We start from the raw sequence: 27055 nt of genomic DNA on the forward strand, positions 1-27055 counted from the left end.
AGGAGAAGGTCAGGAGAAAGTGAAGCTGCTCTTTTCTCTGTTTCTTACCCCCTTGCTGTAGTTCTTTTCTCCCTCCCCAGATACTGCAAAGTGTAAAAGAAAATCTCTTGCTGCACTGTCAATTTCTGTTTGAAAGCTGTTATCTTAAAAATTTAGTTAAAATAAAAACAACGTAATGGAATTTACTAAAAGGACACTGCAAAAGCTGCAGTGTTTACTAGTTACTAGCAAATAGGCTGGCAAACAGCCCTCATGACACTGCTGCTCAAAGCACCAGCCTAGAACACTGGCTGGACAAGAGTTAACTTGAGTTCCAGCTTATGTAAGGCTGAAGAAAGCTGGAGGCCCACATACATATTTGCCACAGAACTGCTTCATGTCCCAACATTTGGGTTCTTTGTTCTGCAAACCAAGAGCAGAATGGAGAAGTCTGCTTGACCCAAAGGAATCGTGCCTGCAGACATCATCTCAGTTGTCAAGAGTAGTTCCTCTGCCTTCTCAGGAATGAGAAGTGACACCTGTACTGGGCCTGGGCTCCCACCCTGCTCTGCATCGTTCTGTGACTGAAGAACAAGACCATGCAGGGCTCCTCCCCGTGAGTCATCTCATCCCTCAGCTCCCTCAGGGAGCAAATCTGCCATCATTCTGATCTCTCCACCTCACTAATGCAGGAAGAGTATCCACAGCCCTGCCTCTCCTGCCACAGTAACAAGCCTGCAGACAGGCTACAAACTGAAAGAAGCCAACACCGTTAATCATATCTTGACTAGAATGTGAACTTTTACAGACCATCCTGGCAGGATACTTGGTTGAAAGATCTCCACTTGGTGGATGTTCTGTTCTCTTCTGCTTGTCTGACAATTTACACTGGGAGCAGATCTACACCAGAACACGCAGCCTCAGTGTGAGTGCCCTAGAGCTCATACCTGGTGCGGAGCTGGATGCCGAATGCTCCAGGGTATCCTGTGTTCCTTCAATGTTCTCCTTGTTCTCTGCCTGTTTCTTCAGTGTTCTTGTCTTGGAGGGAAGCATGGGCAACCGGGGCAGGTAAGGAACAATGGATGAGGAGGAGGCTGTTCTTCCAAGCTCCTCTGCTACCTCTGTAAGGAGGAACAGGAAGTGGAATAGTTGGAACAAATACAGAAGAAGAAAATAAAATATGGATCTCTACTGCAATCCCAGACCAGTAAGAAGACGTGACTGAGAACGCAAGAAGTTTGTAAATTTAGCTTTTTGTAAATTCAGAGGTGCTTAGGGTAAAACACGTTGTACAAATAGAAGTCAAACTAACTTGCATCTTTGTAAATCCATCCAAAAATGGTGGTAGGGTCTGCACAAGTGAGGCTCTGGTACATATCTAGCTCTTTGCTGGGTTAAGGTTGCTCAAGTGCTAAAGTTTACAATGAATGCATTTTCTTCCCTTCTAAATAAGGTGCCTCTTGTTAATTGCCTCAAAGTCGCATCCTTTCTGACTCTGGACATAAGCTGCTTTGAGGCAAAACACTGCACATCTCTATTAGAAATGAAGATTTCATGTTTCCTCCTCAATATCAACACAAGGTATATGATTTAAAAGCACTAACCAAAAAACCCCTCCTGTACAGCCCCAGGTTATTGTTTGTTTGTCCCTTGATGTGCCTGTTACAGATCCTCCCTGGTAGAATTTCATCTGGTGTGATTTTTCTATAGCAGGGAAGTGCGTGGCTTTTCATACTTGATTTCAGAATTAGAGATGCTGAAACAATTTGGGCTCCTTTGCCTCGTATCACACCTCTCCTAGCTGACCAGATTTGAAAGTTGAGTTGCATAGATTTTCTCCTAAAAAAATAGCTAAGTAGAAAATCCAGATATTGAGGCAGACTTTTTAAGTAAAAGCTGACAGTGGTATTTCACTACACTAATTTCTGCAATCAGAAACAGAATGTGGCATGTGTGCATCTTTCTCTCTCCCCTCGCATCACTCGCTATTCCTAACTCCTTTAGTCTGGGAGGCTTCCTCTAGTAAAGGAGACAATCTTCTTTAGGCAAACTCCTTGTTATCTTGGTATTCAAGTTAATTACTGTGCTGTCTCTGCACTGACACATCTAAAGTTTATTCAGTATTTGTGCTAGGAGTAAGACATGTATTTCCAGACATAAGGATAAGAAGTAAAGGACGAAGCCTCATCACAGCCTCCACAGCAAGCAGATAAGCTTTGAGAGCCTGTGCTTAAGAGACAGCACTCTGGGGGATAAACACTACCACTGCTCAGAAACAAAACAACAGGTGCTCTCACCCTCCGAGATGCTCGAGTCGTGGAACATGGTTTCAAAAGCCTGGTGGGTCTCAGCAAAGGAAGGTCGGTCTGGTGGGTTCCACTTCCAACCTGCAGTGTGAGAAAGCAGGGTAAGTCTGTAACAGGTGGGAGATAATTTGTTATTCTGTCTTTCATTAGTAGATTAAAAATTTGTTATGCAGTGTTAGAGAGCTCTTTGTGGCAGATGCTAAGCAGCACACTTGGAGGATGAGTTTGTGCGACCCTGTCAGCAGCTTGTCTCCTGCAGAGGTGCTGTGTTTGCTGAGTAAAATTTCCTTCTTTTTTGGTGATTCCATATTAAGAGTCCTGCTTACAAGTGACAGTACAATTTGCCACAAAAGCTACCTAGCTGTAATCAGTGATGACAGTTTTTGAGAGTTCTTGTTCCCTGGAGACCAGACTCACTTTGCATCACTGACCAGGTATGTCTCAGGTGACAGGGACTTTTCCACATAAGCTAACAAAATGGCATCTAAGAAGTAAGGACTCAGGAGCTGACTACAGATTTCTCCTACCCCTGCCAGGCTTTGTTCCCCAAACTGGAAGAAGATACTCACAGGCCCTCATCAGTTCATAAACCTTTGGAGGGCATCCCTCCGGTTGTTCCATCCGGTAGCCCTTTTCCAGCAGATCATACACCTGAGAGAGATCAATGCCTGGGTACGGTGACATCCCATAGGTAGCAATTTCCCATAACAGCACCCCAAAGGCTGCAGAAGGAAGAAAATAAAACTCCTGGTCACAAGACTGCCCATATGGTATGCTGCTCTTACATTTTGGCCTTGGCTGCAGCTAGAGGCAGAACCTGTCTGCTGCAGATTCTTCAGGCCAGCCCTAGGTGAAGACATTAACGATTTGTGAAGTTGTGACCTGGTATGTTCCTCCCATGGGTTTTCTGCCCAGGCCAGAACACACTTTACTCTCCAGGGTGGCAAATTAAAAACCAGAATGAAACAGAACATAACAGTGAAGTGGAGTTTTCTTACCCCACACATCTGATTTGATGGAAAAGGTGTTATAGGCCAGGCTCTCAGGAGCAGTCCACTTGATTGGGAACTTGGCTCCAGCGTGAGCTGTGTAGGTATCTCCAGTCATCAGCCTGCTTAAGCCAAAGTCAGCCACCTTCACCACGTGGTTTTCTCCAACTAAGCAGTTCCGTGCTGCCAGGTCCCTGTATGAAGAAGAAAGCACACAGGGCGTTTAAACACAGTCCTGTCTTTGTGGAATTTGTCCCTTTCTGCTTCTCAATGCCATCTTACCCACCTGTGAATGAAGTTCTTCTTCTCCAGGTACTCCATGGCAGAGGATATCTGAGTGGCCATATAGAGCAGCACAACAGCACTCACTTCCTCCCGGTTGCACTCCCGTAAATAGTCAAGCAGGTTCCCGTATGGCATGTACTCTGTCACGATGTAAAAGGGGGGCTCCAGGGTACACACACCTAGCAGTGAGGAGAAGGCATGTGAATAAAGCTGCTGGTTCTTCCTTAGCTTACCAGTAAGCCTGATTTAATTCCCATTTCTTGCAGTCTCTAACAATGAGAGTTTCTCTGAAAATCCAGGCCTTTCGTCTACAAGAGCTGATCAGTGCAGCCCAGCTTAAAGTTCATTGCTTCTATTTACATATCCATCCACGGATGATGAGAAACCTGTCTACCAAAGGTCCCCTTTTCCTATATGTTATGCATAAAGGATGTGTACTATACATATACTTACCATATGCTGTTGTTTGGAAGGTTACAGAATGGAACGGGACATATTCTGAACACCCATTATTTACTTTCCTTTCCCTCTTCTCTTAAAGCTGAAGAGTGGCCAACTGGAAGTGGGTACCTGTCAGCGGGCCAGGTATCCAGGCTGGAATGTCACGACAGAGTAATGGGAAGCACTCCCGTGTATGCTAGTGGGTAAGGGATCAGAGCAGTGGGACCTGCTCCTAAAGCAGCATTCTCACACATTGCTCAGATTACTCCTTGCTACAGTCATTGCAGTTATGCACAAAGCATGTCAGAGTGGAGGAGGAAGGCAACAGGACACTCATGTCAAATCTCTGTGAACTCTCACTGCAGCACTGCTGGGTGCGTGCTGGTACCATTACCCACATACAGGAGGAAAAATGCATCTCTAATGAGAAACTGTTTTAGTCTGGAAGCAGCCAGGGCTGGGTGACCACTTCATCTGTGTCCATTTTTTAAATGGGTATAAAATAGATGACATTATTAACATCCTTCACATTCTTCACATTTCTCCTTTCATCCTAGGCTTGGCTTGACAGCTTTGCTCCCAAAGACAGCAAAAGTCCAGATGGAGTTAACCACCAGTAAAGCTTTAAAATGTCTCATTAAGAATCTTTGTATGTACTTCTGCAAGGCTACTTCAACTGAGTAGAAGAGGAATGTGACTTCACTGATAACTGAATCCAGGAGAATGGCTAAAACCAATGGCACAGTTTAACAGGAGGTTGATACTGCTAACTTTACACAGTGCCCCAAGAGCAAAGTCATGTCACTAATGTGACAATAAATTTGATGTTTCATTTAGAACTGGCATCTCAGCTCAGCTTTGCTATACGAAGGAGAAAGCAGTCAAAAATACCGCCCCATAACCTGACCTGATTCAAAAAATCATGTCAGTAAATCTGCCACTCTTTTTCAACAAAATGGACACATTTTGGCAGAAACCTGAATAAGAACAAAAAGATCAAGGTATTTCACTAACCTAATAACTGCACTAGATTTGGGTGCTTGATTTCCTTCATCACAGCAGCTTCTTTCAAGAACTCTTCCACCTCCATGGTATCTTCCTAGACAAACACAGAAGAGAAGATTTATCTTCACGACCAAGGTCTGCTCAACGCTACACATTCTAGCTGAATGGTATCCTTATTTCCATTCTGATGTTTTGGCTTTTACTAAAGCAAAAATGTCCTAACAGCCCTGAAAAGCTGGCCTGCAGCACAGCCAAATAACAGATGTGCAGCCCCTGGAAAGCACTAGGTTCTACCAACTAGGTATCTACTGTGGCTGGAGAAAAGATGACTCTGAAAGTCACTTTGTTTTGCCTAGCTGTAAAAATTAAATTTGAAATCTTCCTTCTTTAGGTGTGTGTTGGGGTGGGGGGGTACCTGAAATGTTAACATTCAACAGTGGTCACATTGAAACAAACAGAAGGCTCTCAGAGAAATAAAAATGGAGGAGCTAAATTTTTCCAGAAAGATGGGAGAAGTTGTAGGAACGCACTTCCAACACCTTTGATTTCTTACAGCTTCCACAGCTTTTCTGAGGGAAGGGAAGCAGAAGTGGTAACCGTGCCTCCAGGCCTGCCTGGGACACGCAGTTCCTGCAGGAGCCCATTGGGCCGAAATTCCAAGCTGTTTCTAAGCTCCCTGCACTGCTGCAAGCTCAACAAGCTATCTTTGTTCTGCAAAGCTGCTCTCAAAGCATGGATTTTATACAGATCAGCACGCTCCATTTTCAGACAGTCCTATCAGTGGGTGGTATAACTGAAGAAGTTACAATTTCCTTCTACTTATCATCAACGCTGACCAAATTAACAGCGTGCAACAATCTGATAACTCACCTTTAATGTTTTCACAGCCACGGTGAGGTTGTATTTCTTCCAGACACCAACATACACCTCGCCGTACTGCCCTCCCCCGAGTTTGTGCTTCATGGTGATGTCAGTCCGCTCCATCTCCCACTTGTCGTGGATGGGGGACACTCCATACACAGTGGGCTTATTGCACTTGGGTGCTGGGTAATGCAGAGTCGTCACCAGTCCATCTGCTACCGTGGAGTGATGGTGCACTAGTTCTGCTAGCGTGCTGAAACGGCTTTCTGCTGTCACGTACACCTGTCAGGAACGAATCAGGAATCTGCTTAGGTAAAGGCTGCTGAGAGCTTTCAGTTGTGCTGGAAAATGGATACAGTAAAAACATTCCGGCAGATTTGGAAGAGAAAACAAAAACGGTAACAGAACCAGATGTTAAGAGCACTTGTTCTCAGTTGTGTTGAGCAAATGAATGTTCCTCTGCGCAATTTTCACCTGCAGAAGGCAGCCAGATTTCCTTTCCCCACAGCGCCGTGCAGAAATCCTTACCTTTCCATCGGAGGTGGTGTTGATCCTGTAGTGGTAAACACGTCCCTCGTACCTGAGCGAGATGGACAGCTGCCCTGGGCTGCTCTCGCTCTCACGAACCAGGAAGCTGCCGTTGATGAGGCTGCTCAACAGATACTCTGCTGCGCTGCGTGACACCGGCCCGTGATACCACGAGTGCTTCTCCAGGCTGTTCACTGGTGTGATGTAGTTGCTTGGTACCCAGCCCTGCCCATTCTTCGAACGTACCTCACTCCATTCACCATTCTGGTTGTAACCCAGGACTCGCAACTTCTCACCTACGAGCCAGGAGGGAAGAAAGCAAAGGAAGCACAATATGATCTACTGGGTCTCATTAAGAGACATTCCCCACCAGCTGACTAACCCTTGTTTGTTGGTGTACGCAAAGTATTTATGAGTAAAGTTTCAGCCAAATTTACTGCAATGTAAACAATAAGTTCACAGAGCTTCTTGCAGTCCACATTTTAGATAAGTGTTTTCCTTTTTTCTTGGAAGAACAAGGTTTGTCTCCATCCTGAAGCCTGAAGTGGCATTTGTTTTTTTAACAATTGTGCAGAAGGGCATATTCTGATATACTTCCTAAACAGAAATTCTTCTGTGACATTCTTAATTCTTGATTTGGCTGCAGCTGAAAGCTCCTGAATTCTGTATCACCAATAATGTAAAGATTCTCCTCTGCCTCACAGCCAGGGAGCTGGGCAGCCTGGATGTACCTGGGTCAGATCCTTGGCCAGTTACTCCAAGGTGTACCAGTACCAGAACTGCCCAGCAGGTGTCTCTCCAACACAAGAGAGAGAGACCATAGGCTTGTAATCCTTGATTCGAGAATAATTTCTAACTGCAGTCATGTTGAAACAAACAGACTCACTCTTTCCAATGGAACAACAGCAGGGTTCTATTTTCTCTTGCTAAGCGTACAGCCCGTGGCTGCTCTGCAACTCAGATCCTCACCTTTGGTGATGCTGAGTGTGTTGTCACCGCTTGCTACAAAGTCGTAAAGTGCAACAAAGAGGTTGGGATCGCTCTCAGTGGCTCCCAGCAGGTTCTCCTTGGAGCTCCACCTAATGGCTTCGTTCAGTGCCTGGGGTTCAACGTCGCAACCATAGGGGCGGTGCAGGGCCTCTGAAGGAAGAGCAGAAGAGGAAATTACAGCTGTAAGTAAATCAAAGCCTGGCGCACAGCAGAGCAGAGCTCCCACTGCACAGTATGTGCAAGAAATAAAACATGCCCCTTTGATGTGAAGTAATGAACTTCTAAAGCATTTTCATGCTACAATTTCAGTCTGTTTCTGCAGCTGAAGTAAGTAGCTTGGACTTGAAAGCAATGTTAAGAATAGAGGCAAAACAGACTGAATTATGACAAATAATATGCAACAGTAACAGAGTCAGTAGGAATGGTAGTGATTTGTGACACATTTCAAATAATAAAGTGGTAAACTGGCAAGGATAGAAAGTAATAAGGATAACACGAGGTATTTAGGAGCAGTGTTCCCGAACACAGGGCAAGTCTGTTTGACTGCTTCAGATGATGCATACTTGCTAGTACAAGGAAGTGGGAGGAAGAATCAGTCGTGAAATGGTTTTTATAGAAAAAGGGTTTTCCAATCCATACTGTGGTTTCCCCAGGAACAAGCAGCTGGCTGCATTTCAGTATAAAGACACAAGAAAGACGCGGCAGTTACATGTGGGGCAAAAATATATGTAAGTGTAAGAATGGAAGTAATGCTTCTGAAGGCACAACGAGGGCTGTTCCTGCCCCACCACGTGTTCCCAATGCCCCTCATTGAATCTACTCATGAAACCACCCCACAAGCAGACATGGCCTGTTCCTGAGGGTCTGAGAAGTCAGGAGCAGGATGTATTGAAGCAGACTGCTGCAAGAGGATCCACCCCACCAGGCTCCCACACATTCTCATGAGACTTACATACGTGAGCAAGAGCCAGGCTACATGGCACATGGAGAGAACAAAGAGCTTGAGAGCAACACAGATGGGAGAGTTGGGAAGTCAGAGAGACAGAACAGGAAGAGGCCTATGCCAAGTAACAGGCAAACACGTGTCGAATCTGTGCCACGTGATGGAGCTCAAGCCTGGAAAACTTCAGTGTAGGGGCTTTCCCAGAATCCATGTTCAATTGTTTTTAAGCTTTATTATACATACATGGGAAAGGAAATGACTGAGGTTTGTTAGTTTGTTCCCAAACACACAGCTAAGTGGCTTTTGCCTGCATTTCTGGTAATCACACTGCTCGAATAACTTGCTTCCCAGCCATGACAGAGTGCCACCCTATCGAGGTTCTCCTAGCAAGAGCAGCAGTGACAGAGCCACAGCTACCAAAGCATGGCTTCATTCTCTACAGATGCAGTATTTCTGTGTTTTCTTCTTCTCAACTATCACCTGCAATTACCAACATCCCAGACTGTCAGATAAAGAGTAACCACGCTGTGCTGCCAGCACATGGCTGCTGCTTTTTAGGGCCAGGTTTGTGCAGTTATTATGCATCAGGAACAGCTTAAGTGGCAACAGAAAAGAACAGTGGTTCCCAAATCCAGCTCTCTTTATAGAGTACAAATAGATGGTAATTAAATAACACATTCTTTATACTCCAACAATGCCTCATGTTAGAAAGGCAGGAGGGGGTTTGGTGCCTTGAGCAAAGCAGCTCACCGGTGTGCTGCACAGAGAAACTGAGTGATGCTTCCCTGCTGGCTACAAGCAGCAAACACAAAAGCAGGCAGCTTCCAAAAACCACCCCGACTCTTCTGCTCTGAAATACTTTAATGGTGTTTAAATTGCTTCTTCCTTTCAATTGCACAGCTGCTGAAACAGCAAAAGCTTTAAACAAAAACACATATGCTTGTTTTATTTCACAACCAACGTATGGCTTAGGATTCCTTCTCAAGCTAACCCAACTCACACACAGGCATCCAGTCCCCAATAACCTACGGTGCTCAGTGCAGTGTGGGATCCTTGCCATCCCATGTGCAAGGATAAGAAAGCTGAGCTCAATACGGTAATCACAAAGAGCTCAGTAAGGAAGCTGAGACAGCCAGTCACACCACATGGGATATGCCTCACACTGAACAGCCTGGGAGCTCCGGTCACACCAAGGGCGAGGAAGTGAACTGGGAAGTTCTCTTTGACATCGACTCAAAGCCTAACCATAAATCATATGTGATTGCTTTCATTTCCTATACAATTGAGAACTTACCTCATCATTTATTCTACAAGCAAGGCTTCAGCCACCTCCTTCCTCTCCTTTATTCCCACAGTACACTTTGCTTCCCTCCGGACATGAATGCTTTCCTATTCAGCCACCACCACCAAGAGACATTTTGCCTCCCACCCTGTGCCACAGAGGCTACAATTACGGATCTCTTCAGCTCAAGAGCAGAATGAGAGCCCAACACACACCTCATCTTCAGTAGCAGAACCCATCAGGCGCTGACACGGTCTGTGTTCCTGAAGCACTAACGCTTGTACAAACAGAGCATTTTGATAATCCCAAATAAAAGCAGGCAATCTGAGTCCTGCTCCCACACAAGACAAAGAGCTGAGAGGTCCCACACCCTAATCTAAGCCAACAGGGCAGTACAGGAACAGGAGGGCACACTGCAACCTCCCTAAGCATCCTACCTGTGAAGCTCGACCCCGCAGGCTCAGAGGCATCGTTGCCAAGGCAGCAGAGCAGCTTGTTCTCTTTGCCATAGCTGGGCTGGAACAGCACCGTGCCCACAATCATGCCTGCCGCACAGCAAGCAAAAGGCCAACTAACTGCCACGAGAAGTGCTGGGCTGCCACCACGTGCAGACAGTACTGGCAGCCAATGGAAAAGCAAGCGCAGCCTACGGGTGGAGGAGGAACAAGGGAGCTGCGGTTATTTGGTTAGGAAGGGTGGAGCTTCCCAGGGAGCTCTGAACAAACCAGGCATGCGGAGGCTGGACTGCGAGATGAAGCAATTTCGACAGAGCTCTGTGTCACTAGGAGTCGGGCAGCAAAGTGTTGGGAACAAAACAAACCATTTCCTTGGAGAAATTCCTTTGTGCAAACTGCCAAACAGATCCTTCGTGAAGGGGACTGCCCACATTGATTCATTTTTTCACTCCACGTCCATGCCAGTGCACAAGTACCATTCACATGAACTAAGCAGAAGTGATGTGAGTCAAAATATTAAACCTAAGAGATGAATGAGCACTTAAAGAGAAAATGCTGCTGAGCGTTTCCGAGAGAAACAGAAAGCAGAGGCAGCACAGCATGCCCAGTCTGAGCTCCGTAGCTGCTCACCTAGTAAGGTTCAGGGCAGCTCTCTGAAAGGGCACCATCAAATCGTCTGTCACAAACGTGAGACCTGTTTGCGGGAGTCCTCAGCAGCCCCAGTTCTCTAGCAGTCTCTAGGGCTGGTAGCAGAACAGATTTCTTCTAATGCAGAGGAGGAAGGGTTAAAAAACAAGCAATCACGGTGGCAGTCCCACAGCTGGGAGGCTGGTGGGCCTGCAGAGGGGTATAAAAGGCAGCAGGGGAAGGGCAGCAAGTGCTTTGGCCTTTTGTAGAAGGCAGAAGGTGCTGCAGCTCACCAGCCAAGAGCAGCATTTCTACAGCCGTGAGCTCTGTGAAGAAGGGGGCAGCTTTGTGTGATGAGGGCACAGCTCAGACTGAAGGTAAGAAATGAGCAGTTGGGCTTGTTAGAAGCGTTTGTTTTGTAAGGCTGTGGGTGTGAAAAGTCACCACAGAACAGGTGTAGGCTGGATGTAGGCTGTGCAAAGAGTTACTTCTCCCTGTGTGAACTGTATTGTGAGTTTTTTCCTTCTCCACCATCACTAATGCAAGTGGAAATTGCAACCAGACAGAATATATTGCAATGCCTACATACAGTTGGCTTCCAAAAGTTCCTGTGACAACTGAGAGGTATCCTTTCCTTCTCCTCCAAAACAAGCCTCTGTGAATCCTGCTGCATGCTGCCAGCTGGAGGTTGAGATGCTTTTACCTCTGAACCCCCAGGCTATCTTTTTCCTGTTTGTTCTTCCTCTTGCAGTTTGTCTTCCCTCTCTTGTGTGCTCTGAGTGCCCTTAATTACACTGGTATTAGAAACAGCGCATTTATTAATACACAAAGAATAATAATGTGAGGGAAAGGCAGAGCAAATAGTTGCAGTAAATAAGCTTTTCAGGTGAGTCTGAAATGGTGTTAGGAAATGAAAAGCTACACATTAATTCGTTGCTTAATTAATATCAGCTGCAGAAGTTTAACAAGCAAAATGGTTATTAGCCTGCTTGTTACAATGCGACAGATGTGTAAGTGGTATCTCTGGAACAAGGAAGGATTAGGAGATAATGAATCGGGGTTACAGATGCAGCATGGAAGCACAGGCACGGAGCGTGCTGTCTGTAGCCTCTCTGAGCTGTGATGGCCAGCTGTAGGTGAGCTCGGGGCAGTCGTCCAGCAGCCAGCACTGGTGTGGGCAGGGCACCAGTGTCCCTGCACAGTGGGTAGGTTTGTAAAGGCCTGGCATGTGCACCCAGGCAGAAGGAAACCAGACATCTTTTTAACTTCAGGATAAGCATCGTGTCTTCCAAACTGATGTTGCTGGATGGTTATTCTACTGTGCAGACCATCACTTTGACATCCGCATCCACAGCAAACATCCTGTTCCTATTCCCCTCACACTCAGTGCACAACGTGAGACATGAATTCTGGTACACTCCACTTGTTTGACCGAAGCAGCAACCTTTCAGGCAGAGCAGCTTTTCCCAGCTCCTTGGGCTATTCCCCGCTGTGCCCTTCAAAGCTGTTTCCTGAGCACGGCTAACCTTCCTCTACCACTTAAATCCTCCCTTCTGAGGTATTGCTTTTAATGTAAGGCAATCTTGCTGACTGCACGACTTTGAAATAAGTAGTATGAGCAGCTTCTAAAACTTGCTACATCTGGAACATACGTGCTGTCAGTGTCTCCCAGTCAAACAAAAGTGCAAACAGCAATGCAGCTCTGAGGGGTTTGGTGCTGCTGGCAGCAGGCCAATGTGACTTTGTAGGAAGGAAGAGAGGCCAAGAGCTACAGGACAGTGTCACTGACATAGCATTTAATACCAAGAAACCCAAAACCCAGTGGGTGTTCTTAGTTTCCCTTCTTTGTTTTACAAGAGGACACATGAACTACAAGGCCACCAAGATCCCCATGCATCCACATCTTTCGCTTTATTTCCACTTGGGGTTTTCAAACCAAGTATCAATCCACGCTGCTATTTTACCCAGTCTCATTTCATACCCTTGCTGCCAAGACTAACAGAGTAATGAGGAGTAGGCATTAGTCAGCCTGGACCACAGGAACTGGGCTGTCAAGTACTGAGTGGCTCTGGTATAACTGCCATTTTCCACCGCATCCTCTAAACATACATCACTTCATGTGCTGGGCTTCAGGAGCTTCAACCAGCTTGTTAGTGGGAGGCCTTCCGCATTAACGAAGATGAGGACACAATTGGTAACACAGCAGCAAGGTTTCCTATTTTGCTGACATGTTTGGAGCAGTATCAAACCCTACAGTAGCCTTCTTTCTGAAACCCAATCTGAGCACTTCCTACTAGCCAAAAGTACTCCATCCATCCTTACAAACAAACCAACGCTGGCCAGGCCAAGTAGCTGCTGTCTAATAACTTAGCAGCACAGAAGCAGGCCTATGAACTCTCTACCCCAGCAACAGACTTGAGGCCTTACCTTGATGGACCACCTAGTCTTCCTGCTGACATGTGTGCAGCCATGAAAAAACATCAGCTTAAAAGGACTGGGACAGCTCACATATGGCTCTGGTAAGATACGGGTGACCCAACTAACTGCTGTTCCTAGGTGTTCCTCTCCTGCAAGCAAGCAGGCTCTTAATAATGTGGTTTGTTTGAGCTGAGCACAGATCCATAATTAGTCTCTGGGCCTCCCACAGCTCTGTGAGGTTTAAGTGCCATAAACAACCCACTGCATAATGCCAAGAAATACAGCTCCAAGCCAGGCACAGGGATGGGCAAGAAATAGGTTTCTATTTATGGTCTCAGGCTGGGAGAGACAGAATGTGGGAGGAGGCATCAGAGTCAGTGACAACATTGCATCATGAGGAGTCCTCATCACAAAAACATGTTGCAAGCCAAGCTGGTATGCCTTCTTCCCTCAGGTATCAGAATGCACCAGACACAGGAAAAGGTTAACAACTGATGTCTGGTACTGGGGAGTGAAATACATGGGGAGCCCAAATGCTCTCCACACAGCTCACCTTTTAAGAACAGATTTATTTTAAATGTGGTACAGAGCTGCATGAGATGTTCTGCATTCAGTTCGTGGTGAAAGCGGTGGGGAGTGGCACAAAAGACATGTTTTTGAGCTGGTTTGAGGTGGAAAGCCAAGGGAAGGCAATACCTGGTATTGCTGTATTTTTACTGGTGGAAGGAGAGACTGACAGATCTATCTCAGCAGTGTCCATCAGCACATTTCCTTGCTGTCAGTGACTTACAGCACACCGCTGCTCTCAGTATCACCTGCTGCAGAACTTCCCTACTTGCAGCTTCTTCCTGGTAAAGAAACATCACTGATACAGAATTTGGAATGAAGTCAAGCTTAAGCACCAAAGTGTTAATTTAAGAATCTCTGACCATTCCTTGCTGAATGCAAGATGCACAGATTTCTTCATAGCTCATCAGCTGTGCAGATGTAAGGGACTGAACCTCCTGTGAAGCATCTGGTAGCAGCAATGTTGTAAGAGTTTCAAAGCAGATTAAGTATCAACCACCTTCAGCAGAAACACTTGACGGATGCTACTCATTACCTCTGAGATTTCCTATCCTCACGGAACTCTGTCAAGAAAATGACTCTGGGACATACACAGCTAACAAATGATGCAGATTTTTATGTGCACTTGAAAACATTTGAGGTGAGGAACTAATTTGAGCACAAGTGAGCTGGACCTAACAATGATTAAAAAAGCACAACAGGTGTTTCTCATCATGGGCGCTGAGAGTGGTCAGGGACAACACTATGCACTAATCTGACTTCTTTGAGCACACCTCCATGTGGGGAAGCAAAATCTATAGAACAAGAAAAACTTTCTCCTATGGGAGAAAGAAGTTGTAATGCAATTAAAAGTGATATACAACAACAGATTTTTGAATGAAAAGCTACACCTGTAACCTCTTTACAAAATCCTGAACGTCTTATCAAAACATCTGTTAGCTTAATTACTAAGGACTGGTTCAGCCCCTATGAAGCTACCTAGCTTTGTAATGCCAGTATCCACAAAGAAGCAGACAGACCACCAGCCTTAGGTGCTCTATATTACATACCTCCTTCCATTGAGTACAGAGGTGATGATGGTCCAATTTTTGGTCCTCTGAATCCTGCCTACAGTAGACTACAACTCACGCCCACAAGAGCAGTTTTGGGAAAGGAGTGCTATGGAGGGACACCAGCAAAGATAACTGGGAAACCACTCATGTGTAGATCAAAAGACTGCTTAACATTCTTCCTCAGTCGTGGCGAGTTCCAGTAAACTCCACTATAAAGAGTAAGGATTAGGTCACCCAGCCCTACAGGAAAGGTGGGCTGGCCCAACGTTATGACAGCTTACAGCAAGTCATCTGGGTTTAGTACTTTGGGGCAGAAATAGCTTAATGTGAATTACACCTCCATGGAATTTCTGAGGAGTCATTAATTCTGGCCAGATCAAAGCTGAGATATTATCTACTTCCATGCAAATCAAATGGATTGCTATTTACTCAGTGTTAAGACAAGAATTTGAAGTTACAGTTCTACAGAAATCTACTTGAAAAACCCTAAGCAAACCAGAAATGCCTGCATTGACCTAGCCTAGCTGCTGAGAGGTTCATTTTGCAGATGTAAAGCAGCAACCGACCAGCCCTTGGAGTTCACACGACATAAATGTCCAAGCTACTTTCCAAGTGACATAATGACTTCCAATAAGAAGCACTACAGTGTTAGGATCCCTCCTCAGACTCAGCACCTGGAACAACAACTGCATTCATCTACTTCTCAGCCAGCTTGTTGAGGTTTATTTTTAGCCTTTCCAGTTACAGGGAAATCTTGGAAGGAGTAAGCCTAACTTACTGACCTGCGATCTCAGGAGTCAAAGAAGCATCAATCTCACGACATCAATGTGAGCCAAGTCAGGACCTGAGCCCAAGCGGCTATTCTGGCAATACCTTGGGTAGCTGGCACTGCTTACCTTCTGGAAGGTGTTCGGAGGGTGGAGCTGCCCAGGTGAGCTGATAGAGCTTCAGTTTCCAGTACATGAGTTTAATTCTTTAATCCAATCCCGGAATGCTCGTTAGCACAGATGTGACTGCCCAGTTCCATCCACCCACAGTGAATATGCAGCAACTGCCAAAGCTACGCAGTGCTTCTGCTTTAGACAAAGTTCTCGAGCTAAAAATAAATCTCAGAGCTGTCAGCCTCAATTGTCAGCCACTGACTGAGATGCTGCTCAACCAACTGTCCACAGCCATTTTCTTCCCTCGAACAAAGAAGAGTTTCCCTTTTTAAAATATTTACTGTATATTTAACTCAAGACTCATGATCTCGCTTCCATGAAATGTGTACGCCTCAGAAAATAAGCCAGCGCTTCCTTTTCTCCTAGAGAAGCCTGTCCTGAGCAGGAAGGAGTGCTCAAAATGGCACGCTGTCCTGACTGCGGCACCAGGGAGAGCCCTTCACGTGGAGCTCAGCCCAGGCTCAGGGACTCTGAGCTGTCCTGCTCCTTCTCAGCCCCAACCCCCCACTGTGGGGGGCAACGTGAATAAGCGTGGGTGAAGTCAGAGAAGCGCGTCCATCAAACTAAACTTAATGACTGGCTGCTGTTCCACTTCCCCTTGGCTAAACCCAGACACTTGTAATTGGCTCTGCTGAGCAGACAAGGGACTCCATTCAGCAGCGCCGCTCCCAACAGCTGCCAAATAACTGGGGTAACACAAACCCCACAATTCCTACTCGGGGCAGACAGCTTGTCAGTTTCAGGCTGTGCCATGCATTTGTTTCTTAAGATCTCCTACCAGTGATGTTCAGCCCTCGTGCATCCAGACCTTGTGTTAAAAACAAGAATGCACTCACTGAAATTACACTTTCTGAAGAGTCGTCCTGGAATCCAGCAGAATTAATACAGCTTTGAAGGAAAGGAGTCCTTCGAAGACAGGAAGGCTGAACAAGTCCTACACTCATAATCTAAAAGCAATCAAAGCTACAAGAAGTCACAGTTTGAACTGCAGGTACATTGATAAAATAGACATCTTCCTTACGAAGAATAACTGCAAATGAGTAAATATCATGATTAAGTATGACTACACAGGTTTGTAATGGATAATTGTTGCCATGACACATCCTTGCCACAGCTCACAGATCCATTTCTCCTGCTGTTGTACACAGCTCAGAGCTCAATACCCCACCTGCAAAGTTGGAGTCATTCTCCTGCGCAGCACCATCCACACTTATGCTGAATGTTCTATCATTTCTCCAACCTGCAGTCTTTCAACTGGCTTTTCTCTTTGTAGCCTTTGACAATTTAATATTATCAGCAACTTTGCTATCTTGCTTTCTTTTGATTCCTTCCTCTTCACATCACTTGTCAGTCTGACAGTAGCTTTTAGATGAAAAGAACAGCTCAGGTAAAGAAAAGTTAGGAACAAAAAAGTCTATTTACTCAGCTCTCCAGTAGCTGCACTCCTCTGGTTCATACAACAAAAACATGAATGCATTCCAACAGGACATACAGCCAGTGCTTAGTCTGCTGTACGACTGGGTTTGGTTACCAAATACTGCTATCTTGTGGTGGGAGGCATAAGATGTGACAAGGGAAAACGCTGAGCTGAAAGAGCAGTTAAAAAGTGCAGAGTTGCATCTAGGAAGCACACAGCAGATAACGGGAGACCTGAACGTGCCTGGACGCAGGCAAAGCAGGGTCAGCCTGCAGGTATTTTTCAACCAGTTTGGCTTTAGAGCAGTAAAGAAAAGCGACAACTCTGTGCCGCCACAGTTGGAGGAGAAGCAGCAGTAGTTCTTTAAGGAGCCTGTCTCCCACTCAGCACTGGCACTGCTGTCTGAGGCTTTTCTCCTACGGCCTGCGCTCCTGGTGGCACAGCAGCAAGCGCAGCACCGCTCGCTATGCTGCCTGCGTTCCTACCTGGAAGCCGTTCTGCCCACTGTCACTGCTCTGGTGTGACACTTGGGTGACGCTTCTCCCAGTGCTTCGTCCACTCCGTGTATCATATATATTCCGAGGGAGGAAGGAAGAAGGAAAGGGCTGGGATTTCCCAGTGCGAGGTCAGCACTGCTGCTGGCTCAGCATGCCGTTTGCTCTGGCTCTGCAGAGCAGTGGTTACCCCTACCCAGCACCCACCCACGACTTAACCTGAGGCAGAAAACAAGACCTCTGCCTACAGAACTTCAGCTGCGTTCTATTTCACAGCGAGGTCTCTGCCAGCTGTGCCTCACAGCTTTGAGGATACGTGTAACTGCTGCTTAAATTAGGAGTTGTTTTAGGAGATGGAAATTTTGAATTGAGATTGAGATCAAGGAGCAGCCGTGCCATCCAGAAGGGAACCTCACCCAGTGCCCCCACACCTCCTGCTGCCAGAGCCCAAGATTCCTTTAGCATCTTAAATTGAATTATTGACAAATTTGACAGAGTTCCACCTCATTCCTTCTTCCTCCCACTCCACAGAAAAGCATTCCCAGTTGTTGCTGGCCTATGTAGGCTGTCAGGACAGCTGACTGCTTGGGTTACACAGGGCTGCATTGTATCCCTTCAAGCACCAGGCACCCTAAGAGCTTCCTCTGGGATCAGGGCTCAAGACCGGGCTGACAGCAGCGCACCAGGTGCCGTCTTGAAATCCGAAATTCCAAAGCAACAGGCAGTGCTGCAACTGCTCCTCTCGAAATCACTCTCCCTCTTGAGCCCCTTCAAAGCAAACCTACTCCAGATCTGACATCTGAGTAACTAAAAGCATAGCAAACCTCTAAACTCAGCTGCCTGATGTTGCCTCTGGAAATGGAGAAACAGAACTCTCTTCTTTCTGCCTGTACCTGCCTCTCACCTGCTGCAGGCTTCAAATGGGCCTTTCAGCTCAGGAAGACTTCATGGAATCAGAAGCTAATAAACATTTGAAAGTCATGTGAAGGGTCTTTAGAATTAATGGCATGTTTCCCGTCCATCAACATCACTGCCAGGAACAGCCTTCCCATTGCTTTCATGCTGCTGTAAGCACTTAAAGCTACGTGACTGTGCTGCACAAAGTGCTTAGAAGTAACACCTTCCTGACAGATCACAGAACTGAGCCCAAACCCTCAGAAACAGTTAGGGAAGACAGGCAAGGAATGATATTTACGTGAACATATTATTGCTTTGAGATCTTAACCTCTTACTATCTAAAATAAAACTGGGCAAGCATAAAAAGTTACATTTGAATGAAGCCTGCATAGTCAGCCTCTGCGGAGACTGAAGCAGGGGCTGGAATTCTGAATCCCAGCAGCAGTCAGCAGATGGGAGTTCCTCCATCCAAGGATGCTGAATCTGCTGCAGGAAGGATCAGCAGAGATTCCGGGGCAATGGCCCCTTAAGGTTATGCTTTCATTAAGAACACAGACCAAAAACAAGGAAACACCCTTAAAGACCAAATAAAGCACCCACAGCACACAAATCCAGCAGTGAAATACAGAGATTACCCCACGAATACCCACCAGAGACCTGCATGGAGCCTGACACTTTTTCCTGCTAGCAAGGCCATTCATTGAAACACGTAGAGTCACACCTCAGGTTCTGAAGCTGGAAAAACTGATTAATGGCAAACATCAAATTGCTAATATCAAATACATCAAGCAGCCTCAAGAGGGCTGAGTAATCCAGGCTGGTATGTCCTTTCATTAGCCATGTCCAGCGTGACTGTTCAGTCAAACTTCTCTGTTGAGAATTTGGTCTAATTAAAATGCAGCTGAATATTACCAGTGTAAGAAGTAAGTTCCTAATTACAAGAGAAACTAACAGATCTGTTCACGCAACCGAGATTTTTCTGAGAGACAAACTGGTCAAATAATCAACCCACTTGTTTATCCACCTTCACATTCACACCTAATTCCTCTTGAAGGAAAAAAATCCAAGTCTTCTCTCTTCAAAAATTCTCAACACAACTTCCAAAAATTCTATACAGTGAATACTGCAGAGAGGTTGTTTATAACGGACTTCATACTACTGGCATTGCTACTGCTGGCCCCAGTAAGGTGAAATTACACTCACAACAGATGTACGCTTCAAGAGCAGGAATGGAACTGACTCACCCGACTAAAATACACAGGTTTAATGATGTTACTTCTGAAGACAGGGCAGGGCTTCCTGCATAATGACAGGTACAACATAATCATGGAGAAACAACAGTGCTGGCTTTGTTCTTAAGACGTGAAGGTGGCTGCTGTCATCTACGTAAAGCCCATGAAGCGCAGGTCATCCCTTCAGAGTGGGGAGGCACAACGCTCAGCTCTGGGTGCGGAGCTCTCGGCCCACTGCTGATGGGCTCCTCACTCTTACGGAAGCAGAGCAGCACCTAAGGGTGGCAGGGAACGCAGGGAAACGTCAGTGCATGACAGGAAGGTGCAACTTGGGCAGAGGAAAAGAGGAAGGAGAACTAAACCCACAGCGGTTTCTATGGGCAATGTTTCTGTTTAGCCACACTGCCACAAAAGGTTAGCATTATCCTGACCACTTGAACGGGGCTCTGCAGCCCTTAAGGCCACCAGTAGGGACTTAGGAAAAACTCTGATAAACTGAGCCCTCTGCAGCTGTTGGGACTCATCTCGTGTTGAGCTCCATCTGTGCAAGGGAAGGTCTAAACTCAAACCAAAGACCCTTGCTAACTACTACTTGCCAGAAGCTGTGGCAGAATTCAACTCAAACTGCTGTTGGCCGTCCATCCCTCCCACATTAGAGCTTTCATTACAAAATCCTTTCAGCATCTAACTAATGAGTGATGCCTTCAATACAAAGCACACCAGACTTTAAAAACAGCTGGTGTGCAACACCACTCATGTTCTCTCCATAAACTCTCCTACACTTCCCCATACTGACGAAGTAGGATTACAGCGAGTTAAATTCTAGCATCAAAAAAGAGAAGCAAATCCATCACAGGGTGAAGCACAACACAAAGCCTCTGTAGTTGGGCCTGGAAATAAAGCTGGACCTGCGGAAAGCACATAGTGTTAGTGTGTAGCATGGACTTCAAAGCGTTAGCAGTTCTGCCAGAGCTCTGCAGCACAAACCATCCTGTGCCCGCGCCTTGTGCCTTATCTCTACAACGAAACACTGCCCTCCTTTTATAAGCTTACTTAACCTACCAATGGGAAAAATAGATTAAGTAGCTAAGTACTAAAGAAAACAGGTTTTCTTAACGGCACCGATTTTTACTTATTTCAATATCCATTCTTTTGGTTGGTTATCTTCATGGGGAGGAAAAAACATTTCCTTCCATTCCTGTCTGCCTGTATTCCTGGTTCTAGAGCTGGCATCCTTCATCTGTCCACCAAGGCAGGGAACAAGGGAATAGACTGCTCCACTGGGAGAGGAGGTGGTCAGATAGGAAGATATCATGCCAACAAGATAAGAAGGGGCAGGACCTGCTCAGAGCAAGAAAAAGCAAAGGGGGGAAAAACAAGTATATTGAGTTATGCAAATGATAGGAAGGATAAATACCAGAGAAGAAACAAGGGCGCGTATGTTGGACAACACAAGAAGGAATAGCAGGACTAGAAAGTAGACTTAAAGGAAGGAAAGCTGTAGAGCAGTATGTAAGAGAAAATCCTCACAGGACAAACTGTGATATGCTGATGGAATGGAAGGTGACTGTTCTGCTGTGATTTCACCTGCCTCGTTTACAGATCAGATGTGGCTCAAAGTAAAGATTCAGGCAGCTGAGCAGGAAAGCTAAATGCCCAAAGGAAAGGAAATGGTCATTTTTCCAGCATCTGCCCTTGGACGTTCAGTTCTGCCGCCCTCCACCTAAGCCTCAGACAACCTTATTTCACACCATATATTCAGCATAGGATGACACTTGCTTCTCAAGTTAACTCATGGAACAGCTTGGGTTGGAAGGGACCTTAAAGATCATCCAGTTCCAACAGCTATTTAATTCCTAGAAGCAAATCCAGAGTAATCCCAGGAAGGGTAATCTTCAGCTTGGTTAAATGAAGCACTGCTGTACGGGTGATGTACTGAAGCCTGTTTTCTTATTCACAAACTGAGCTGTAATAGCTTTTATGGTTTAAAAACTGACGAGCTCATCTCCCAGTAGGCCACGGAGGGGAGCACTGGGAGGCAACTGTGTGATGGAGAGTGTTTCAACCTTTCTGTAAGAGGAAATAATGGACGGGGGGATGTAACAAAGCCAGATGTTAAGATGTGAAATGCACTTAAGGCCTCGTAACAAATTAGGAAAGTGCAGGGGAGAAGAAAAGGACAGCTACAGTACACCAGAGCTCATGCCCTTGCATTTAGGCAGTAATATGCATACCAGAGGAAGTCCATCTTAGTTATATTTTAAAACATGCTTTCATATCTCTTTTCCAAAAGTCTGTTTTGTGACCAGTGCACTCCTTTTCATGTGGTCTGTCACTGCCTAGTGCTGGAGGCAATGGCAGGCAATGCGACTGCCTGGCTGTGGGCCACTTGTTAAGGACGAACACAGCAGGAGTGTCAGGGCTCAGATGAGCACCTCAACTCTGCACTGTAACATAGAAATGTCACAAAACTTCTCTTTTCAAGGCTAACAAGAACCTTGCAGGAGGAGAGAAATTAAGTCAAAGCATTGCAGCACCCTCTCGTGGTAGGCTGGAAAACAATTTTCTCCTAAAGCAGCAGCAATTTACCCCTTTCCCTTCTTCCTTTCTTTCTAACTGCTGGCTGCTGGGTGTCAGTCTCGCTAGGCTGGACCTGGAAGCCAACTTATGCCTTAACCCCAGCCCATGAAAAGAGAAGAACATTGTATTTCAGCAGAAACACTACCACAAGGCAGGCACAGAAAGTCACGGCACCCTGATGTCTTTGCCCTTAAGAATTTAAGTATATTGAATGATGATGACCTACAAAGAGAAAACAGACAATCCGGCACAGCACTGGATACTGTTATGACAAAAGCAAGAGCTGAAGCTGCCAGCCATGGGTTCCACTAGGCAGTTATGGCACACTTATACAAACCACCATTTGAGCTGCCGCCAGTTTTGCACAGCACTCTTAAACCACCCAGAGCATCCATGGGAGAAAGAAGAGGGAAAAGCAGGCTGGCTGCTCCTCTGCACCTCCTGTCAGACTCCAGTTATTGCACTGAGACAAACCAAAGCCTCAGCTTCTTACAAGAACAACCAGCTCATTTCTTACAGCGATGGAAAACTTAATACCAGCAAAGCTTCTTGAGGGGACATGATACATCATTTCCTTATTTATTCTAAGGATCTCCTCCAGACAAAGCCTTCTTAATCTGATACGGTACCTCTGCTTTCTCTGTTTACTCTCGAGATTTCAAAACCAGCCACAAATAACTACTGGGTAAAACCAACAAATATAGTGCCAAATAACAGAGCACAGAGCTTATGGTTAGTGGGGAAGTATTCTGCTGTGCTTCACTGGGTAATTGGGACAGAGCACAGCTTTCATGCTGGTATCAGTTACAAAAACACTGCTGGTCCCTTCCCAGGCTCTACAACTCTCCCTGTCTGAAAATAGAGAAAAAGACACCAGAGAAACATCCACCTCTGGTCAGGAGGCACAGCATGGATTCTCTGGAGCTGCAGAGAGCAGACCCTCATCGCTCATACAGGTTACTGCACAAACCATACAGCTCATCACACCTTGCTTGATGCCAATCCAGACAGTGAAGGAAGCAGGTCTGAAATCAAAGCAGAACTGAGTGCCATCACCAAGTGATCAAAGAAAGGCTCCCAGCGGCTGGTCGAGGTCCTGCCTGTACCACAGCCTTCATTCTGGAATCAGTGTGCCATTCAAAGGGCATCTGCACCGAGGATCAGGGATATTCTGATATGTAGGACATCTAAAATTGAAAGCTCAAGTCTGAAGAAGTTGCTATTTTAAATCTAGGTACCTTAAATCTGAGCCTTGGAACTGCCAACTATTAGACACCATTATTATTTGCTGGTTTATAGCTACTTCAAAGATGGAAAAAAATAGCTATAGAACAGGAACTGCAGTTCAGCTCCGAGACAAAGGACACAGTTTCACTCCCTCTTGTACTGGACTCAAAGAAAGCCTTACAGTTAAAGTGTAAGGAAGCTGCACGAAACAAGCAGTGAGCCCAGCTCAGAGCAGCATAACGCAGAGCTCTGCTGGACCCAGGCATTGAATGGAGGAAAGCTGTGCCACAAACTGTTCCAAAGGATCTCGGATGCTATTCACGTGTCTGTGAAGAGTTCATTTCACACTTCCCACATGACATCACTTTACCAATTTTTAAAAAGTTTGCAAAAACAAAGGCTTCGTTTATTCCATTCTATTTATTATAATTTATTCACTTATTCCAAAGACTTCATTTAGTCCTCATAGTTTCACTGATCGGAAAGCTGTGATACGTGAGGTCTCTGGACCAGAAATTACTCTTTAAAATGATTTCTTTGGAAATCCTTTCAGGGCCTTTTAACTCAATCGCTCCTCCAGACTCTTCCCATCATTTAATACATTTCAGAAATACCTTCTGCTCTTTGGTTTTCTAAGCAGCAACACAAAATTGGTATTCTTATCAGTTGCACAGCCTCCCCCACATTTCTGAGCAGCAGGAGGACCAAACAGTCTTGTTAACTCTATGACGCTGCTGGTTAGAAGTGAATCCAGGGCAGCAAAGGCTTTGAAATAATATTGAGAAAAAGAGTATTTTAAAGCATTATCCCTCAAGTTGAACAGCTAAGATAATATCTCCAGTGTACAAAAATGAAGCTTTAGGGAAGCTTTCCTTAGGGCACAAGAGCTCTCCATCCCCAGGTGAAGGAACTCAGGAAAGGAAGGCAAGAACCTGGTGTGGCTGAACTGGGACCTGCTGCAAAACTGGAGAGCAGAAACAAAATGCACAGGCAGTGGAAACAGGAACAGGTACCATAGGAAGACTGTAGGGAGGTTGCTAGGCTGTGTAGGGTTGAGGTTGGGAGGGTCAGCGCCTAACTGAACATGGGTATAACAGAAATGCTAAGTCATGGCCTGAAGCAGTGATTGAGCACCTGGTGGGAAGGCAGGGCTCAGGTGGGTGCAATGAACCTGAGTGATGGAAGGGCTGAAGCCAGGATCCACCCCTTCCCAGATCTCATTTAAGGGTTGGCAGTGAAAGTGGGGGCATCTCTTGCTGCAGATCTCTGTGTGTCTGAGGCCTTCTGAAGGTAAGCAGATTTTTTTTTTTCTTTTGTTTTTGTATGTTCTACTTGAGACAAAAACAAACAGGAACAGTAGAGATGAAAACTCAATGCCTTGTTGTAATTATAACAACAACAAGGAAGGAGAAATAGGCCAGATGTGCACAGAGTCACAAATGCAGAATGTTCTCACTCTTGTCTCCTCTACTCTGACCCAGACAGCAGCACACAACAGTTCCTGTGCCTTTGCCATACAACACACCAGGAAGAAGCTGCTTCTGTTCCATGTCAGTGTTAAATAACAACAACAAAGCAGAGATGAGCCCAAAAGCCAAACCAGTAACATGATCTAACAACGGGAGAGAGAAAATCCGGCTTAGGGAAAATGAGATTTCCTTCATTGAAGAGCAACTTTTCTTATGTGAGAAGTTCTCACGTGATTATTATCACAATATCTGCAGATCAACATAAAACGAAGCTCCAAGTTGATTAACACAATTATTTCTTTTTAATTGAAGTGTCATAAATCAAGATTGTGAAGGCAGTGTTTGTGGCTGAAAAGACTTATATGGGCTTGGGTGGGAGGAAAGGAAAGACATGAGGAAAACTCAGTTGTAAGGAAAATACTGAGATGACACTTAAAAAAAAAAAAAAAAAAAAGGAAAAAAACCAGACATGAATTCAATGCAGTTCTCAGTGAAGCATTTCTGCTCATCGTTATCTCCCCTCCCCATGATGGAAAGGCAAAGTATTACATTAAAAGGCTGCCTAGGTGAGAGTTAATGTTAAACCCAAGCGCAGATAAGCAGCCATATGGGAGATGCCTTGTCTTCCTGTGAAGACCACAAAGCACGTGAAACTTCCTCAGCAGATATTGGTAATAGAACTAAGCTTTGTTGTTGTGGTTTGCAGTGTTACCAACAGGAAGCCTCAATGGTTTTGTAACACTCAGAACAATCTCTCTGGGTAATACCAAGATCAGTCTTTAAAATAAAAGAACATATTTAGCGACCACAAAGCCAGACAGATGCCAGTGATGATGCTGTAGCAGTGACAGAAAAAAATCAGGCCTGAGAGCCCAACTGTGTTACCAACTTGGCACGAGCCTGTGTTTCTCTGCTGAGGAATGACAGCCTGCTGGTGGTCCAGACAGCCATGAGAACTGTTTATCAGTAAGTGATTTCTGAATGCTGTTAGGAAGGAACCTGAACGCCTGTCTGCAGATTCACCTGCAAAGCCAATCAGGAACCCATTCACACCACAGCTAGCGAGCCCTTCATCACTCCTAATTCTGTAGTGCTGCAAGAACAACTAACCATTTGGCAAGCAGGGATGCCAGGCCTCAGATTCTGAAACAGTTATAACCCAGGTGGGGCCTTGGTCTGCACTCCTCCATCCTTGGCTTTCTTGAAACAGAAGCAGGTGAAAATGAATTTGGCAAGTCACTAAGCAGCCTCACCTGTGCTACTGCCAGTAACTTTCACACATACCCCTACCAGACTGAGTATAAAATGCTGCTGCTGGGTTCCTATTAGTTGGATTTCTGTGTAGTATCTTAGGAGTGTGAACTAGTCAGCTGTCAGCAGTATTTAGAAGACAGTTAACGGGAAGTTGTGACAACTACCAGAAATGGGCTAGATAAACCATGCTAACAATTATCTAGCTGTGTTTATAAAGCAAAACCTAAAAAGTACGATTTGATTTGAGCAAGGACAGGCTTGCTTTAGGAACCTGACATATGCTGAAGCAAGTGGGTCACAGAACAGGTCACTTCTTCTGAACGCCAGTGAAAACATGACTTCAAGCCTACTGTCCCAGAATCTGTAATTAGCACTAAGATCTTCCTGAAGACAGCCCTGCTGCAGTGTCACTAGGAGACAGCCCAGCCCTCTCTTAACTCTTAATTACAGGAGCTGGCAGTTCAGCTAGATTAAAAAAGATGATTGAAGCCGATGTGACAACTCACTGTTGTGCCCAATAGCTTACGGAGCCTCTTGCCACTGACTTGTTCACTTGGCTGTGTCCTTATTTCAAGAAAAAAAATGTACAATTTTTTTTTTGCCAAACATTGCACTTGCAAGCAATAGAGAGTTTGTGAAATATTGCTAGAACAACTTGTACCACGCCATCTGCTGCATGTGGAGAGCTGAGAAACCACAGATCTGCTTTTTAAGATAGTTCTGATCACTGTGTTTGTCAGTAACTTCATTTCAGCCTTACCTTCAGCCATACCTCCTGTGTATGTGAAAAGTACCTGAGGAAACATATGACGTATG

General features: G+C 45.5%; 1 protein-coding gene and 1 long non-coding RNA gene across 4 annotated transcripts in view; one reads left to right on the plus strand and one right to left on the minus strand.

Moving 5' to 3' along the window:
* Positions 1-27055, minus strand: part of ABL2 (ABL proto-oncogene 2, non-receptor tyrosine kinase) — a 33577-nt gene that overhangs the window by 2606 nt on the left and 3916 nt on the right. Inside the window, exons 1-10 of one of the 3 annotated variants that reach the window (XM_042873957.1) lie at positions 15625-15770; positions 7364-7534; positions 6395-6690; positions 5876-6148; positions 5015-5099; positions 3561-3738; positions 3284-3468; positions 2855-3007; positions 2277-2366; positions 927-1100 (exon numbers count right to left, since the gene is read on the minus strand). In XM_042873957.1, the coding sequence (XP_042729891.1) occupies positions 927-1100; positions 2277-2366; positions 2855-3007; positions 3284-3468; positions 3561-3738; positions 5015-5099; positions 5876-6148; positions 6395-6690; positions 7364-7534; positions 15625-15691 (1672 nt within the window). In that variant the 5' untranslated portion in view covers positions 15692-15770. Of the gene's footprint in view, positions 1-926; positions 1101-2276; positions 2367-2854; positions 3008-3283; positions 3469-3560; positions 3739-5014; positions 5100-5875; positions 6149-6394; positions 6691-7363; positions 7535-10046; positions 10710-15624; positions 15771-27055 lie in introns of those variants that run through there. The other 2 variants (XM_042873956.1, XM_042873955.1) reach the window with 2 other exon arrangements.
* Positions 97-6842, plus strand: LOC122181462. Its single transcript, XR_006179439.1, has 2 exons — positions 97-4203; positions 4558-6842. It is a non-coding gene; the product is annotated as an uncharacterized LOC122181462 (long non-coding RNA).

This window comes from Lagopus leucura, unplaced genomic scaffold (genome assembly GCF_019238085.1).
Source record: "Lagopus leucura isolate 7727_CA_CO unplaced genomic scaffold, USGS_WTPT01 Super-Scaffold_100009, whole genome shotgun sequence".
NCBI lineage: Eukaryota > Metazoa > Chordata > Aves > Galliformes > Phasianidae > Lagopus > Lagopus leucura.